Below are 15,216 nucleotides of genomic sequence, written 5' to 3'. Positions count from 1 at the left end.
TGCTTGCTGAGTTCTACCTGCAGTGTTCTCCCACATATACAAACAGATGACTTGTTCTTGCTTCTTCCGGGTCTCTGCTCAACTGTGTCCTCAGTGAGAGCTTCCCTGCTTTCTGCATACACAGTTCTACATCACTGTATTTTTCTTCCTAGCTCTTATCCTATCGTTGATCTGATATACTTCTCTGACATGCTATTTATTTTTTGCTTATCTCTTCTTGGAATGTAAGGGGAGATCTTTGTGGCAGGAGCAATGTTTTGTTCACTGCTATTTTCAGTATCTAGAACAGTGTGTCCTTGTTATACTTAATGTCAAATATATTTGTTGAATATGTGAATAAAATAAATGACAAAGGTTAAGATGTAGATAGGATGGTGGGGATAAATTCTGTTACTATAAGGGGAGGAATATTTGAATGGGGTCCAATTTGATAAGTTCTCAGTTCATTGATGAAATTAAGCAAATTTCCTATTTGCCTTTCTTTCCTAATGTACTATGAGTTCTTTGAGAGCAGGGACAATATCTTAATCATCATGGTAACTCTGTTGCCTAGCACTGGGTCTTAAACATAGTAGGCATGCCAGAAGTATGTGTTTAGTAAATTTATTTTGTGGATGCATTTAGAACTGCAAATCATTTATCAAATGTTATTTAAAAATTGGGTATGGTGAAAGAAAATAAAAATATACTTCAGATACCTCTATTTTTCCTAACTATATGCCTCTTAGTCTTGGTACAAGAATGCTAGGAGATTCAAGAAGGGTTTGATTCCCAAAGCCTCTGATATCGTGTGTCAAATTTGGTGTATGTGTGTGTGTGTGTGTGTGTGTGTGTCTGTTTGTGACTTTGTTCATGTGTGTGCATTCTATTTTCTGGAGAAAGGACTTACAGCTTTCATCAGAATTGTATAGGGGTTCATGACTTGCAAAGGTGAAAACATCTAAATTGTAACCTGGCCTGTTAATTAGCGGATGAACTAAAGCAGAATCAGACTTTATAGTCAGTGATTTATTCCATGGGGCATTTTTCTACTGCTTCTTCTGACAGATACTTCTAAGAGTGGCATCACCCATGATAAAGATTGCATTCTTAATATTTTGAGTTCAGGGTGAAATTTACTGTAAGTGTTAGGTACAGGGAAGAGCTTTGGATCATCTAAAGATCTGTTGGAGGAGAAGGGATAGTGGATGAGTTTAGTTTGAGTGCTCTTTGTAATCCTTACCAAATTTATGTGTACCACCAACTCAGTTTATAGTGGGCAAACAGAGTTCTCAGAAATTAACCCATGTGTTACCAGACATCAGAGAAAGCAACTCCAAAATGGATTATTCATTATAGTAATCGATCAGCAAGAATCGTTTCTCTAAGCCAAGCTTGACATGGGGAGCTATTCTTGTTCTTATGAACCTGATCAGTAATGGTGTCTATTGTAGAATTTGAAAGATACTATTAATGCTTAGTAAGTTAACCTTTGAGCTGTGTAACACGCTTGACATTAATGAGATTTCATGTTAAATTTTATGCTGGGAGTTGTTGATTTGGTTTGGGGGATTAATCTATTTCTGCTGTTGCACATTCTAAATTAATTAGCAGTGTGGAACTATGAATATAAAAAGTGCCAGTAGTAATCATTTGAGGGAGTAAATTTTGCCTAACCTCTCTCTTCTTTCCCCATTACATGTAGTTGAACGAAAACTATTTTCCTCATTAATTTCTCTAGTTACAGTATAATCTTGTTAGATTGTCCCCAAGTTTGATGCTTCTTCTGTGGCCCAAATGAGCCTTTTATTTTACTTTATCTTTTGTCATTCTCTTACAATCCTTTTATCTTGTACATTTCTGAGCATGTGAATTTCATTTATCTTCTGAAACAAACTTTTAAGTTTTATGTATCTTAAATTTCCTATCTTGAGTTAACCTATCCATATGAACTATAAATAAAGTTTAGATTCATTTTATGAAATGGAATAATTGTTTTATAGCCTATATTTTTTGATATCTTTCAACTGACTTGATTTTCCTCTGAGTGAAGTGGCATTGTGTTTAAGTGCGATATTTCTTACCTTGTTTATGTTTTTAATTCTACACTAAATGGATTGGTTTATGGATTAGTTGGATTAGTTGACGACATTCAAATCATTCAATATACCCTCTCGATTAAGAACATTCTAAAGGTGAACAAGATCTGAAAGTGTGGCATGAAATCTTATTTGAGTAACATTTAGATACTATAGGAGCAACATATTAGGCTTTAGAAAACGTGTCCTCAGACAGGCAGAAAACCAGACTTCTCGCACGGATCTACGGACACAAACTACAGGGTAGGGATTGTCACATATTTTGAGGATATAGTAATGAATAAACATAGTCCCTACCCTTGAAAAGCTACTGTCTAGTTGGGAAGACAGAAAAACAAAAAAAAATCAAAATATCAATATAATATGGTAAGTGCATTAGAAGGATGCATCTAATACAGGTGCGTAGGAGAGGGGGTAGTACACTGTCATAACAGGATTTTACTTACAGTAAAAACATTACATGTCAAGGAAAATATGGAAGAGCGTCCTTGTGACCTTGGAGTAGGCAATGATTTCTTAAATATACAAAAAAATGCTAATCATAAAATAAAACTGATAAATTGGAATAATTTAAGATTTAAGTACTTCTGTTGATCAAAAGACAACGTTAAAACAATAAAAAGATAATCTGCCAAATATTCACAATCTCTACATCTAATAAGGGATGTGTATTCAGAATATATAAAGAATTACAAGTGAATAAAAAAACAGATAATTGACAGAAGAATGGCAAAACACTTGAACAGACACTTCACAAAAGAAGATGCTCAAATGGCCAATATATACATAAAAAATTATTCAACTTCATTAGTCACCAGAGAGATACAAATTAAAACCACAGAGAGATAACTATTATATACTCACTGGTAATGCTAAAAGGAAAAAGAAATGTAATACCAAGTGTTGGCATGGATGTGGGTGACCAGAACTGTTGTAATTGCTTGTTAGAGTTCAGTTGGTATAACCATTTTAGAAAATGTTTGGCAGTATTTACTAAGTCTGGATAGATGCATACTCTATATCTAAGTAATCCTTATCTCCAGAAATGCATATGTTCACCAAAAGATAATTATTAGCATGTTCAGGGTGGCATTGTTGGTATTAGCTCCAAACTGCAAAGTATCCAAGTGCTCATCAACAGAAAAAAGGATAAGTTCTGATATGTTCACACTGTATAATACTGTTACATTAACAATGTAACAGCATTGCACTAACAGTGAGTTGGATAATTTTTGACTACTTTCAAGAATATGAATGAATTTATGTTGAATGATAGGGATCAGACCCAAAAGAGGACATAATTCCATTCATATAAAGTATAAAAATAGGCAAAACTAATTTATGCTGCCAAAAGTCAAAAGAGCATTTATCTCGGCCATGGGAGTGGCTGGAAGTGACCACGAAGGCCGTATCTGGGATGCTGGTGTGGTGGTCTGTTACTAAGTGCTGATTACCTGCCTCTGTTACAGTTTATCAAACTGTACACTTACGTGTACACATTTTTAATATATCTTATCCTTGAATAAAAAGGTTTTATAGAAAAATCTCTTAAACCTGGATTAAAGACAGGAAGGGAGAATGTATACTGGCAGTATTGTCTTTGTATCATGGAATTGTGAATAAGTACTGTCTTTTTTTCTCCTAATCTTATGAATTTTTTAAGCCATCTTTAATGAGATTTTAGTTTTATAACACAGAAGAATAAATGACCTTAAGTGTGTGTGTGTGTGTGTGTGTGTGTGTGTGTGTAATATTATGTCAGAACCCTATGAAAAACAAGTGGACCACACATTTCGATAGCCAGACCTGGTCAAGAAGACAGGAGACAGGGCGCCTGGGTGGCTCAGTTGGTTAAGCGACTGCCTTCGGCTGAGGTCATGATCCTGGAGTTCCGGGATCGAGTCCCGCAACGGGCTCCCAGCTCGGCAGGGAGTCTGCTTCTCCCTCTGACCCTCCTCCCTCTCATGCTCTCTGTCTCTCATTCTCTCTCTCAAATAAATAAATAAATAAAATCTTTAAAAAAAAATTAAAAAATAAAAAAAAAGACAGGAGGCACCCTTAGGCCAGTTGCCTGTGGGCAGCATATTCCGCTTACTGGATCTACAACGTTCTCCTACCTACTCTGCAGTGTTACTGTAAAATTTAGGAATGAACATAGGAAGCACCTGCTTAGTAACTGACACATAGTATGCGTTTAGCAAATGGTAGCCATTATATTTCTTATATATTATAAACAGGACTTCTACTAGACATTGCTCTTGGGGAAAAAAGGTCTCTAGATCTTTCTTATTCCTCTCTGTGGACCTGGTCCTCTGTTCATTCTTCCTCAGTAACTTGTGTTGCTCATTTTTACCCCCACTGCATCTAACCTTGCTCAACTGACCGTGAACATTTGCTTATGTTCCTGACTTTTCTTCTGTTCTTGTCTTCTTTCTCTCAGCTCTTCCCTAAGACCCACCTGGTGACCATGTACTTTATTTCTTAGAAAGTTGGATTTCTCTGCTTATCTGATTTACCTCCGGCCCTTCTCACTTTTAGAAGGATTAGAAATAAAAACACTTACACTTAATGTATTCCTTCAGGTAGACAAATACCCTATGGTAACCTTATATGTTTGTGGCATTATGATCTTAATTCAAATTGTCCCTGATTAGTTTAAACTTGGACTAACGCACCAACCTCCTAACTGGATTCTTGTGCCTGGCGTCATATTTTTAAAACACAAATCTGATTGTGCGACTCCCTTTGTTTAGAGTCCTTCAGTGGCTTCCCATCTGTCAGGGCGGCAGCAGAAGTGCTTTGGGCTGGTCAGTGGAGCTCTTGCTCCAGTCCCCTCTCCCTCCTTCCATCCTGGTGTTCTGCCCCTTGCCCTGGTGTGTCAGCATCTGCACCTTCTCTGACTCGCTCAGGTTTCCTCCAGTTGGCCATGCTGTTTATTTCATGCACTTGGTTTGCATAAGTCTGCCTGAAACTCTCTCTGCCATTCCTCCTTTGGAAGCCCTGTCGTGTTTCCTGCTGGAATATTACCTTCTCTGCGAAGCCTTCTGTGATCGTGCCTCCGGGCAGGGGAGGTATGACCTCTCTTCATGTTCCCATGGTGTTTTTTATGCACCTCGGCTTGAGAAGTTGATATTACTCTGCCTCCCTCCCTAGTTTCAGAGCGACTTGTGAGCTCAGACTGTGTCTTAAGCTGTTTTTATCACCTCATGGCCTGGTATCGTGCATGATACTGAATTAAGAGTCACTCAGTAACTGCTGAGTAAGTGAATGAATTCTCATTTGTTTCTGGGGTGGTTTTTTTTTTTTTTTTCAGATGTAAATTTTAAGTAATTCAAAAATACAGCCAATAAATTGAGATGCTTACTATATATTTTACATGTATTTATATATATATACATATATACACATGTGTCTACATCTACATATCTGTATCTGTATAAAAAGAGGGAATGTATACTTCAGATTCCTTCTGAGCTTTATTTCTGGCAAAGAACTATTTTTGGCAGTGTTATGCACAGAGGGACACACAGAGCCGTCTCCACTCTGTGCACAGTTATTAAGGGGAAAACTCAGAATCTGAGTGAAGCCCAAGTGTCCCTGATCTCCAGGGTTTTCAGTAGCCCAGAGAGCAGTGCTTAGGCCATGGTGGGTGACACGCATGATTGCCAGCTGTCCAGTGGAAAAAGGCCCCACTCCAGAAACGCAGGCTGGGACCTGGAGGTAACTTTGCCACTGTGCACCATCAGAAGTTCGTCGGCTGGGGTTGGGGCCTTCTGAGAAAAGAGGGGCCCCTGGGAATCAGCTTGTTTTTCTTCTGTTGACTTAAGTCCTACATGATGAACCAGCTGTCAGCGGTGCCAAAGTGGGGAATAAATCAGCCTCTCCTGCCATCTCACACAGGGAAGAAATTAAGGAAAGAAAAGAATTGTAGTAATGCTACCATTAAAACTATTTGTGTTTTTTTGTGTTCCCTTCCGGTTTTTTGCCCAGTCACATATGAAGCACTTTGTGCAGCCCTGGCCCACAGCAAACCGTCATCATTATTAGACTTGGAGGGAGAATTCTGTTTTTTCCTACGTAGGACTTTCTACCTTGTCCTTTCAGAAGCGTTGGATAATGAGCTAAACTCCAAACTATTATTTTTAGCATGGTTGCCCTTATGAGTATATAAGCAACTTAACATGATTTTTTTCCTTATTAAAATCCATTTTTTATGTTGTTGTTTTCATAATCAAATTACAGTGATTGCATTGAGTTGATAGTTTATACTTTTCCCAATATCCAAAAAGTTCATAGGAAACGCAATTTTTTAAAACTTTTTTTAAATTGAGTTATATTTGACATAAAAACCTTGTGTTAGGTTAAGGGATACAGCTTATTGATTTGATACTTTTTTTTTTTTTTTAAGTAAGCTCCATGCCCAGTGTGGCGGCCAACACGGGGCTTGAACTCATGACCCCGAGATCATAGACCTGAGCTGAGATCAAGAGTGGGATGCTCAACCAACTGAGCCACCCAGGTGCCCCTGATTTGATACATTTATTTTGCCAGGTGGTTGCCATTGTAGCTTAGCTATAACACTATTCCATAATTATCATTTCTTACAGTGTTGGGACACAATTTTGTGTGTGTGTGTTAAAAGCACAGTTTAGAAAATCTTACGAGAAACCTTAAATGACAAATTGGACAAATTGTAAGCATTGGTTGATATAGCTTAAATTCATTTCCTTTTGCAAGTAAGAGTAAAGTTCACAACGGTTTTCTAGAAGTTAAGTATCCTAACATGATATTATTTGTTTTCTATTGCTGCTATAACATATTACCACAAATTTAGCCACTTAAAAACAGTGCAAATTGATTATAATTCCCATGGGACGGAAATCTGGGAGACTTAGGTGGGTCTCCCCTTAGTCACACATGGCCAAAATCATGATGCCGACAGGGCTGTGCTCTTTTCTGGAGCTTCTAAAGAAGGATCTGTTTCCATGCTCATTTATGTTGTTGACAGAATTCAATTTCTTGTGGTTATAGGACCGAGGTCCCTGTTGCCTTGCTGGCTGTCACCTGGGGGCTTTTCTCAGCTTCTAGGTGCCACTCACACCTTGGCTTGTGGCCCCTTCCTCTATCTTCAAAGCCATCGATAAGGGGTTGAGTCCCCTCATGCCTCAGGTGTCTCTTGCCTCTGCCCCATGGCATGTCCCAGACACCCTCTGTCTGACCCCAGCTGGGACAGGTTCTCTGCTTAAACGCTTGTGTGACTAAGTTAGTCCCACCCCGATAATTTAGATAATCACTTCAACGTGTGTGTCCTTAATCATATCTGCAAAATCCCTTTGCCATGGAATGCAGTGTATTGCCAGGGTCCAGGGATTTGGACGTGGACATCTTTGGGGCCCGTAATTCTACTTACCATGTAGGGCAGCTGTCAGTTTGGTCTACAACAGTGCATTTGTATCCTCAGTATTTGTGATGTGTGATGTCCTGGCAATTATTGAGTGATTACATGATTTACGTTTTTTATTACTTTTATAATACATGAATAAGTGATGTGATGTGGACCTAAATAGCCAAACTACGCTCTCCTTCTATCAGGCTATTGAAATAGAGGGACCAGGCCTTAACTTCACTTTCATTTAAATGGAAAAGTTAAGAAAAAATAAGTGGAAGTAGATAAACACTAAACCAAGAACTTTGTTTTTGTAGAACAAGTAGTGTTTTTCTTTGATCAAAAGCAGATGTGGTTGTTGTTTCTATTTAAAATAATGTTAACGTAGGGTGCCTGGGTGGCTCAGTCGTTAAGCGTCTGCCTTAGGCTCAGGTCATGATCTCAGGGTCCTGGGATCGAGCCCCCGCATCGGGCTCCCTGCTTGGCGGGGAGCCTGCTTCTCCCGCTCCCACTCCCCCTGCTTGTGTTCCCTCTCTAGCTGTGTCTCTCTCTGTCAAATAAATAAGTAAAATCTTAAAAAAAAAAAAATGTTAATGTATTAGCATTTTTCTCCACGTGGAATCTCTCAGATGAGTAAATGGAGAGTCAGAATTTTAGCTGATTGCTTCCAGATTGGCAGGAGGTTTCATGTTATAAACCTTTTAAACACTATTAATCATCCACTTGTTTAGATGAAAAACAGAATACCTTTCAACATTTATAGATGGGTCCTCCGAGTCTCCTACCTTTGTCTGGGTCACCATAGCATTGTTCAAATGACTAAATTATTTCATAATTAACCTGTATAATAAATATTTTCAAATGTCTAAGAAATAAACATGAGTTTTTCGTTGGTAGGATACTAGATTGGTGAGAAAGAACCCATTATGTGCTTCATAAATGTTTCTGAAGGGGATTATTTGACTAATGCACGGTGATGGTTTTTCCTTTACCAGATTTCTTTTGTACCTGATCCAAGGAGGTACAATGTGCCAGTAGTGCTTTGTTTCACATTTTTTTGTTGCTGGCAAAGATGGATTTTTAAATTTCTCATGTCTGAGAAGTGTAAGTCATCTCATGATCACTCTCTGTTCTTCTGGCCATGTGCATTTTTTGCTCTTGGCCTTTTCTGTTTTAACTAGGGCGAAGTCGGTGTTCCTGGCAGCAACTCCGACCTCTTAGGCTGGAGCACCGCTGCGACCAGGAAGGTCTTGTCCAGCACCACAACCACCACCAAGGCCGTGCTGCAGGCGGTCAGTGACGGGCAGTGGTGGAAGAAGTCCTTAACTTACCTCCGACCGCTTCACGTAAGCAAGACCTCTGTCTTTTCAGAATCCATCCTCGGGCTTCTGTCAATGCATTAGCACTGCTTCTCAGTCGTTTTCATGTTGTGAACAGCTTTATCTTCTCTAGATTATTAAATAATCTCTGAAGAAATCGAGGCCTCCCATCAGATAGGGGAAGAGTCATTTATTTTATAGAATGTAACCTACTCCCATAGGGTGCTTGCAAAAGACACTGATACAGATTGGGGTGGGGTTGGATTTGATGTCAGAATTAAAATTTAGTGGGATGAAAACGAAAATGATTTCATCGGTGCTTACTTGTTTTTGCTATATTTCTATGGGCCAGTAGTCAAGGAAAAGCACTGGAAGATGGCATGGGGGCTGAGGTTATTGGGGCTGCTAGAACAATCATACCACATATTGTGGGGCTTAAACAACAAACATTTCTTCCTCGCAGTTCTGGGGGTTGGGAAGTCCAAGATCAAAGCTCTGGCAAATTAGCTTCTGGTGGGTTCTGCTTGCTGCATTCTCACATGTTGCAAGGGTTGAGGGAGCTCTCTGCAGGGCTCCAACATCATGAGCCCATCACCTCCCAAAGGCCCCCATATCTTAGTTTTTTTAAATGTATTTATTTACTTTTAATTGAAGTGTAGTTGACACGGAATGTAACAGTAGTTTCAAATGCACAGCATAGTGATTTGATAACTCTATACGTTCTGCTGTACTCACAAGTGTATCTACCATCTGTCATGATATAACACTATTACAGTACCTTGACTGTGTTCCCTGTACTTTCATAACCCGTGACTTACTCATTCCATAGCTGGAAGCCTGGACCTCCCACTCCCCTTCACCCACTTTGCTCATCCCCCACCCCCTTCCCTCTGGCAGTCATCAGTTCTCTTATTTATGGGTCTGCTTATGCTTTTTTGTTTGTTTGCTCATTTGTTTTTAGATTCCACACGTAAGTGAAATCATATATTTGTCTGACTTATTTCCCTTAGCATAACACCGTCTAAGTCCACCCGTGTCGTTGCAAATGACAAGATCTCTTTCTTTTGTGTAGCAGAGTAATATTCCATTGTGTATATGCACCCAAAGGCCCCACCTCTTAATACCATCATGTTTTGGGGGCTTAGAATTTCAACGTGTGAATTTTAGCAGACGACACGTTCAGTTTTTAGTAGGTGCTTTTGGTAAAGAGAACAGCGTAACAGATTCTTTCACCCATTCTGGAAATAGAGGTCGGGACGAGTGGTATAACGATGGAGTGTGCTTTCTGTGACCAGTGAACATATTGCTCCTCTGCTGTCTTCCCTGCGCTCTCACACTGCAGTCCTTAGTCTCTCTGGAACGCTTGAAGGACAAAGAAATATGCTTGTTTATAAGTTCACCCCAAACACTCAGTGGGTGTATCGTTCATTTCACTCATGCTCCAAATACTCCTCAGGCGTTTTCTGTGTGTCAAAGCTCGTGCTAGTGATTGGGAGCAGAGTTGGGAAACCCTTCAGTGCGGAGCCTGTATTTCAGTGGGGGAGACAAACCCACCAATAAAGTATTTGTAATAATGTAACGGTAGGTGGTAGTGAGGACCGTGAGGATAACTTCAAGGCAAGGGGAGAATGCTTGATACTGGGGGAGTGAAGGTCTGATTTAGATCGGAAGGTTGGTGTATCAGGAGTCACTCTTGAGCAGAAACCTGACTGAGCCAAGCAGAACAAGTACAGAGAGCCCGTTTTGAAGGAAGATGCTCGACATCTTTGGGAACAGAAAGGAGGCTTGTGTAGTGTGAACAGCGTAAACAGCGGGAGGTGGTAAGAAGAGGCCAACGTGCCAAGCCGGGTACAAACTGTGAGGAGGACCCGGATTTTATTGAGTAGCATGGAAAGCGGTTGGAGAATGCAGGCAGTGCGGTTGTGTGATCCAGCCTCACTTTCCGAAGACCATTTAAGTGCTTTGTGGAGAACTGACAGCATGAGTCGGGCAGGGGCAAAGAGGTCTCTGATCTGGAGCTCCAGGGGAGAGGTGGTGAAGGGGTGGACCGGGGCAGCGGTGAAGCGAGTGGGAGATGTACTTTGTGGACCTGTGAATGGTCTGCATGCGGGATATGCAGGGAAGAGGGGAAGCAAGGGTGACGTAGCCGAGATGGTTGGGTAAATGTCGATCCCACAGACAGATGGTGGATGCTTGACTCGGGGGTACGTCTGCACGTCTCTTCTCATTGTGTGTATCACACGGGGTATGATTATGGTGACTTTTCTGTCTCGCGTCTTGGACTTTTTGAGCATACGTGCCTCAGACGGAGTGTGGGACCCTGTGCCTGATACCAGATTGTTTTTGTTAAGTGTCAGTTGTCATTCTCGTCATCATTTCCAGCAGTGCCTTCACAGTTTCCCGAGGCTGTGGTCGGCATCAAGTGAGGACGCCGTGAACTTGGAGGAATGGGTGACTGTGTTTGACTTGGCTCTTCCAGTGAGGAGCTTTACGATCTGAGGAAGGTCAACCTGAAGACAGTTAACTCCTAGGGATCCGAAAGCGCTTGCCAGTGAGGACCACTGCTGACAGGTCCTGAAGGCAGTTGTGGGGTGGCGGGGAAGAGGCAAGGGGCGCACTTCCATCTTGCCTCCAGCTTGGTAGGGTTTCAGCAGGTGAGATCCTTGGTGGGCCTGGAAGCAGGGTGGGGTCTGCCGAGGCAGTCAGCATGGACAGGGCCCTCGTGGTGGAAGAAAGGCATAGAAGCTGGTGGGACGCGTGAAGTAGATCTTGGTTGGAATAAGGAATTAATCTTGAATGTTTGATTGACATTGAAGAACTTTAAATGTTATTTTACATAGTTTAGACTTGCTACTGTGGCCTGTTAGTCTTGTTCATAGCTACTAAAGATGTGCTGAGCAGGGCAGCAATATGTACGAAATGATGTTTTGGGAAGGTTACTCCGACTGTAGGATAGAAACCTTGTCATGTGTTTAACACTGATTGCTTCTTTGTTTTTAATGCATTGATGTCCAAATGACCGGGAAAATCAGAAGGCACTGCAGGCTGAGGTTGAAGGGCTGCTTTTAGAATGTGGGTGCCATTCTTACCCGCTCTGCTGGGCGTCCATGTCAAACTGACACACAGTCCGTAGATCCCACAGTGCACGTGGATCCATTTCTCCGGAAACAACCCTCCTTCTCCCCTCCGCATCTGCCCCCAGCGCTCTTTCCTTCTATCCACTGTTCTTCACTTTGTTCTATTTAGGGGCAAGGATTCGGTGGTGCTTATCAAATTGGAACCATAGCCAATGAAGGTCTAGAAAAACAAGGCTGTCATCCTTTTTATGAATCTGTCCTCTCCGATCCCTTTGTCACAGAGGTAAGGACAGTGTGCCTAAGAACATAGATTCAACTGTTATGCTGTTGTGGGCATTTTAGTATAAACAAAAATGAAAATGTTCCTGAAAATTTACTTCTTTAGCTTCGTTCTTACTCATGTTACTCACTGGTTTTATGTGACTTTTTTTTAATATATATGTATTTTAAATATTTATTTTATTTATTTTAGAGAGAGGGAGTGAGTTGGGGGAGGGGGGAGGGAGAGAGAGTATCTCAAGCCGACTTCTGCTGAGCACAGAGCCCAATGCTGGGCTCGATCTCACAACCTGGAGATCATGACTTGAGCTGAAATCAAGAGTTGGATGCTTAACTGACTGAGCTATCTAGGCGACCTGGTTTTATGTGATTTGTATATATTATATTATGAGATTAAAATCTGTTTCAAGCTTTACATATAAAATAATATGTTTTAGTAAGTGAGAAGTTACAATTTGAATCATCAAAAGATATAAAATCCTGTAATTCTGTTCTAAGGATATCTTTAAAGAAAAAAGTTACCAGCTAAAAGGTGTAACTGCTTCTGTCTAGTCTGCAGTGACCTATGACCCGCACCAGCATGTTCCAGTGGAAAGCTTTGCAGAGGTATTGCTAAGAACTGGGAAGCTGGCCGAGACCAAAACTGAAGGCGAAGAGGTATTTCCAACAACAGAAGGTATGAAAGAAGGTTCTAGTTCCCTGACAGTGTGTAACTCCTATTAGGGGAACCATAAATGAAGAATGGTGAGTGAATGGGGGTGGGGAAAAACAATAATAAAGTTTTGTAATTCTGAATAACTTAACTTGACACCATCATGCATTTATTTAAAACATTTATTTGAGTACTTCCGGTTTTCCGGATACTTACTAATATTGAGGATTTAAAAGGATAAGTATGACATAATTGAAGTGATTCTTACAGGTGTTTCTGATCTTATGTGTTAATTAAGAACTCTTAAGTATTTGCTTCACAGAATGTAGATGTATATTTCATCTTAAGAATTTTCTGTGTGGCCACGTATCTTTCTGTGTAGAATTTTTTGGAAAGAATTAAATGTATGTAAGTTCATCAAAGATACCTTTCCATGTGTATGTTTTTTTTCTTTTAAGTCTCCTTACTTCTTTTTAAGGTTCCAGGATAGTTTCCTTGACTATTTTTTTTTCAGTTCCCCCTCTCTCTGCTCTGCATCTTTAGTGAATACCTCATGATATAAAGGCTGCTGGAGCTCCAGCTATCTCTCTATATTCCAGGCATCAGTAAGGACAAAAGAGGAAGTAGGGCAAAACAGTCTCCTTGGTAGTCCTATCCACGCCTTCCACTTAGATATTTCTGGCTGTCTCTCACTGCCAGTAAACCTGGATGATGTGGTCTTAACTGAGCACTTTGTTGCATGAATAAAATTTGGGGGAAATGTATATGGGGAATAAAACTGCCGTTTTCCCAGAAACCTGATCCTGTCACTCATTTTTGGATAATCCTTCTTTCAATCAATAGTTATATGTAGTTGGGAAGAGGGGAAGAAAGTACCATTTTTCTATCTACTGTGCAGGCCTCTTGGATACTAGAGGTTTTTACTAAGTATACCATTTTCCTTCAGTTCTGAGATGCATTTTTTTTTTACCTTTATTTCTGAAATCAGGGTATCTCACAGCTGATGAGTACATTTGTTTTTTTTTTTTTTCTCCTCCAAAAAGCTATTATTAAATTCATGGCACACCTTACAAATAATGCTGAATATACGTGAAGAGTATAGTTGCATTGCTGTTTACCCTTTTAATTATTCTTTATTACTACTTTTCTTTTTTAAATTATCCTTTATTTTTTTCAATTCCATAGACATTTATTTGTAGCTAACATTTACTTTGTCTACAGTAAGAGAAGACCTATATCAAATGCTATTAGTACAGTATCTTACTTAATCTTAATAACAGACCCCCTGATATTTACCATCACTCCTATTTTAGAGATAAAGACCCATATCTCAGAGACAAGAAGACATTGTGGTTTTTGTTGTTGTTGTTGTTTTAGTTACAAAGCCAGTGGTTGGTTGAACTTAATTCAGATTCAGCTTTGTCTGATCATTGCAGTGGGTAGTATTGTCCACGTTTGGTGCTGTGTCAGACCCCGAATCAAAAAAAGGAGTTAACAGTAAGAAACAAAAACCTGCCAGTGTTGTTGTTTAGTTTGGTATTTTCTATTCAAAACTTGTCAATCTATTAAAGATAGCATTTTTGCAAGGTGGAGTTTGTGCTGAGGAGGAAAAATTGTCCTGAAGAGAAAAACACCTCAAAATGGAATTATGGTTTATTCCCCTTTCATTTGACCACACATGACATTTCCATACTCAGTAAAATTCTGCAGGTAGCAGAGAAATAGGAGGTGTCCTCTGTTTCACTCATTTGTTCCTCAAACCTGCTTCTAGATAAATTATCTTTAATTATTTGCTTATGGATCAAGCTATGATTGATTATTGAGATGGTTTGCACGGATAGAATCTAAGACCTTAAGAAAATAGTGGGTTGGGTGTAGAAGTGTATCACCCACTGGTTGGCATAATAATGCCTGAAATCATAACCAAGAAGTTTGGAAACATTGATTCACACGATATTCCTATTATTTAGCTTGCAGCATACAGATGTGTGAGTGTGAGCACCTCTTACACAAAATGCCTCCTTCGCAAAAAGGCAAGATAATGGCATCACATTATAAAGGTCCCAGAGATGGATGCCTTCTCAGAATGATTTCTCAGTTTATGAAGGCTTCTTCTATTTTTCCAGAGCTGTTTTCTTGGAGAAAGTGAAAAGCCTGTGTGAGGCACAGATTTCTGGGTTATTAGGCCTCCCCTTTTCATAGGGTCTTTAGGTACTTGACCATCTCTGCTACAGTTGCTAACTAAATGATGAGGCATCCACATGATCATGAAACATGAAACAAATAGGTGTTTCTCAGGAGCTGTTGGAGTAGGGGAGACATACCTGATGATGAATCAGAGGATCCCTGTCTAGTTCCTTTTCTCACCATGTGTTCATTATTCACTGAAGGAATGGTCCTTCAGAGTCCTTGTACTTGGAATGTA

General features: G+C 40.0%; 1 protein-coding gene across 1 annotated transcript in view; it reads left to right on the top strand.

Moving 5' to 3' along the window:
- The window catches only part of NBAS (NBAS subunit of NRZ tethering complex), a 313,356-nt gene that overhangs the window by 176,127 nt on the left and 122,013 nt on the right, over positions 1–15,216 (top strand). The window contains exons 36-38 of the mRNA XM_021697807.1: positions 8,646–8,810; positions 12,030–12,143; positions 12,692–12,815. Coding sequence (XP_021553482.1) covers positions 8,646–8,810; positions 12,030–12,143; positions 12,692–12,815 — 403 coding nt within the window. The remainder of the gene's footprint in view (positions 1–8,645; positions 8,811–12,029; positions 12,144–12,691; positions 12,816–15,216) is intronic.

This window comes from Neomonachus schauinslandi, chromosome 10 (assembly GCF_002201575.2).
Source record: "Neomonachus schauinslandi chromosome 10, ASM220157v2, whole genome shotgun sequence".
Taxonomy (NCBI): domain Eukaryota; kingdom Metazoa; phylum Chordata; class Mammalia; order Carnivora; family Phocidae; genus Neomonachus; species Neomonachus schauinslandi.
The sequence above is the reverse complement of the archived record's forward strand: the minus strand, read 5'-3'. Positions and strand labels throughout refer to the sequence as shown.